The sequence below is a fragment of the Lipotes vexillifer genome, unplaced genomic scaffold, assembly GCF_000442215.2.
Source record: "Lipotes vexillifer unplaced genomic scaffold, Lipotes_vexillifer_v1.1 scaffold1538, whole genome shotgun sequence".
NCBI lineage: Eukaryota > Metazoa > Chordata > Mammalia > Artiodactyla > Lipotidae > Lipotes > Lipotes vexillifer.
In genome coordinates, this window is record NW_006774279.1 from 65,141 (window position 1) to 67,446 (window position 2,306).

Below are 2,306 nucleotides of genomic sequence, written 5' to 3' on the forward strand. Positions count from 1 at the left end.
CTACACGAATCCAAAGCGACAGACGTGGCATCTTTTGTAAAATCGATTCTTGGAGACTAAAAACAATGGACTCCATCAGTTGACCCTTCTGTGGATTGGTGGGTTTAACGGGGTGAAGCAAGTTCACTAAAGCGCCAATAGAAACTCATCTTTGAGATAATTTAACCCTGCCTCTCAGAAGGTTTTTTTCTCCCCATTTCTTTTTTTTTTTTTTCCCCTCCAAAGGGGGCCTTGGAATCTATAGTATAGAATGAACTGTCTAGATGGAAGAAATATGATAAAGGCTTAGGACTTAAAAAGGTGATTAAATATTTAATGATGTATCATATGAGTCCTTAGGCTTTTCAGACTTCTCTTGTTCTTTACAAAATGAATGCATTGGCCCTGGTAAAAAGGTGCTACAGTGGTGATGAAATTGTAAGTAGATCTGTGGTTTGTCCCACTTATTATTTTAATATTTATGTTTAAGCGCTTGGTTGAAAAGATTCCATTTTATGCAAGGAGGGAGAGACAAAAGACAAGATTGGGTTGGCAGTATTTATAGGCTTTTTCATTTTTGAAGTTCAGTCGTGTCTGTGGTCCAGAAGAAGTTATTTGATGTGCATCTTGAAGAGTATTTATAAAAGTATCCACCAGGAGCTCCTGTGAAGCATCTGTCCCAGCTGCTGTGGCTGCTGCCGTGTTCCTAAATTTCTGCTCCATCCTGGGGAATAACCACATATTCTGGTGAAGTGGCAAGGTATCCTCTTTTCCCAACCTTCGAAAACATAAAATCACTTTTATCACAGCTCAAGGAGCCACAGATTTGGTTCTCTTGACATTTGTGTTACACTATTAATGGAATGTGATTTGTGATGTGATTTTCTATCATCTGTCTATCCTTCTATGCGTGCGCATGCATGTGTTTGTATTTGATGTCACAAATTCTGCCAAATGGCTCTTGTAGGTAGCGTCTAATATCTATAAGTAACATCTAAGGAGGACGTTTGTCAGTCCTAAGGGGAAATACGTCAAACCACACAGAGAATCAGTGCCTTCCTCTGCTTTTCCCCCTCCTACAATGTAGAAGCCCCAAGGATCGCCTTTGTTGTTACTGTACTCTTGCTTTTTTTTTGGTTTTGTTTTCTGTTCAACGAAGAAGCCTTACTATAAATGCAGGGGCTGCAGGAGAAGAAAATTAAAGGCAGTGAGTCGTTCTCTGATAAGGTGAGAAGACGACGGGAAGGGCTGGATGAATTCCTGCGAGCAGAGGCCACGTTTCCACAGGCTGAGCTCAGGGCACGTCCTTCTTCAGCGGTGGATCGCTCCGCGGTGGGAGGCCGGCTCCACGGTGGCCTCCTAACAGGCTGGCGAGGCAACAAAGGCTCTTTCCCACGGCCAGATACACCCATGGGTTCTCTGATTTGGGGCCTGAGGTTACTCAAAGGTCAAAGCGTGAAGTGGTCCACAGGGAAAATACGACTGAGAACCACCAGGAAAACACTGTGTTCATACAAAGCCACTCTTGCAGCACAAGGGCAGAGAATTTTTATTAAAAGAAAAAAGAACACACTCTGTTCCTTTCTTTGCCTCAAGTTCACAAAGATGGAGAGAAGACTGCTCCCTTGAATACTCTGCTTTTTTCCCTTTTAGATTGCGAGGTGCAATCGTATCTTTTTCTCTCGTTGCTCGTTTCCCTTGTTCTTGGCACCCAAGTCATGCCCAGAGAGGGCGCGGCTCGTCCATACACTTCTTCACCTTCAGTTCCAAGACGTACCTGTTTGATAAACATCAAATTCATCTGCTTTGATGCTACCCCGGTCTTCATCTTTTTCCAGCCAGAAAAAAGGGTATTATCCCAGTTATTACTGCCATTCACTTTCCTACCCTTCTTTCTAAATCTGGAAGTTTCTCTCTTTGAGACCCAGAGAAAAAAATCACAACTGTATTCATTCATCTTCTGAGAAAAGAAAGTAGCAGAAAAATATCTGAGGCCATTTCATGACAGTTTTTGGTGAAATATGTAAAGCAAGACATCTATCTGGTCTGGGTCAGATTACTCTTACCTCTCGTTCAGTGTGATTTCTACTTTGAAATTTTCTTAACTGTGTGTCTCATGTGTACCCATCTCCAGTCTGTGAGCCCAGGGCCTGGACTCGCAAAACAACACACCCGGGGAGAGGAGTTAGTCAACGGTTCTCAACCCTGGTGCACACTGGCATCACTGGGAGCTTGTGAACGCTGTTAATGCCAAGGCCCCAGAGAGTCTCACTTAACTTGGTCAGGGCAGGACCTGGGAGCTGGCAGTTTTTACAGGCCACTACTGT

At 43.5% G+C, this 2,306-nt stretch overlaps 1 protein-coding gene across 1 annotated transcript in view; it reads left to right on the forward strand.

Annotated features, from left to right (window-relative positions):
* LOC103081641 (dual specificity mitogen-activated protein kinase kinase 6-like) overlaps positions 1–630 on the forward strand; it is a 35,364-nt gene extending 34,734 nt beyond the window's left edge. The window contains 1 exon segment of the mRNA XM_007449049.1: positions 1–630. This exon segment is cut by the window's left edge and continues 15 nt beyond it. Within this exon segment, the coding sequence (XP_007449111.1) occupies positions 1–60 (60 nt within the window). The 3' untranslated portion in view covers positions 61–630.
* The last annotated feature ends 1,676 nt before the right edge of the window (positions 631–2,306 follow it).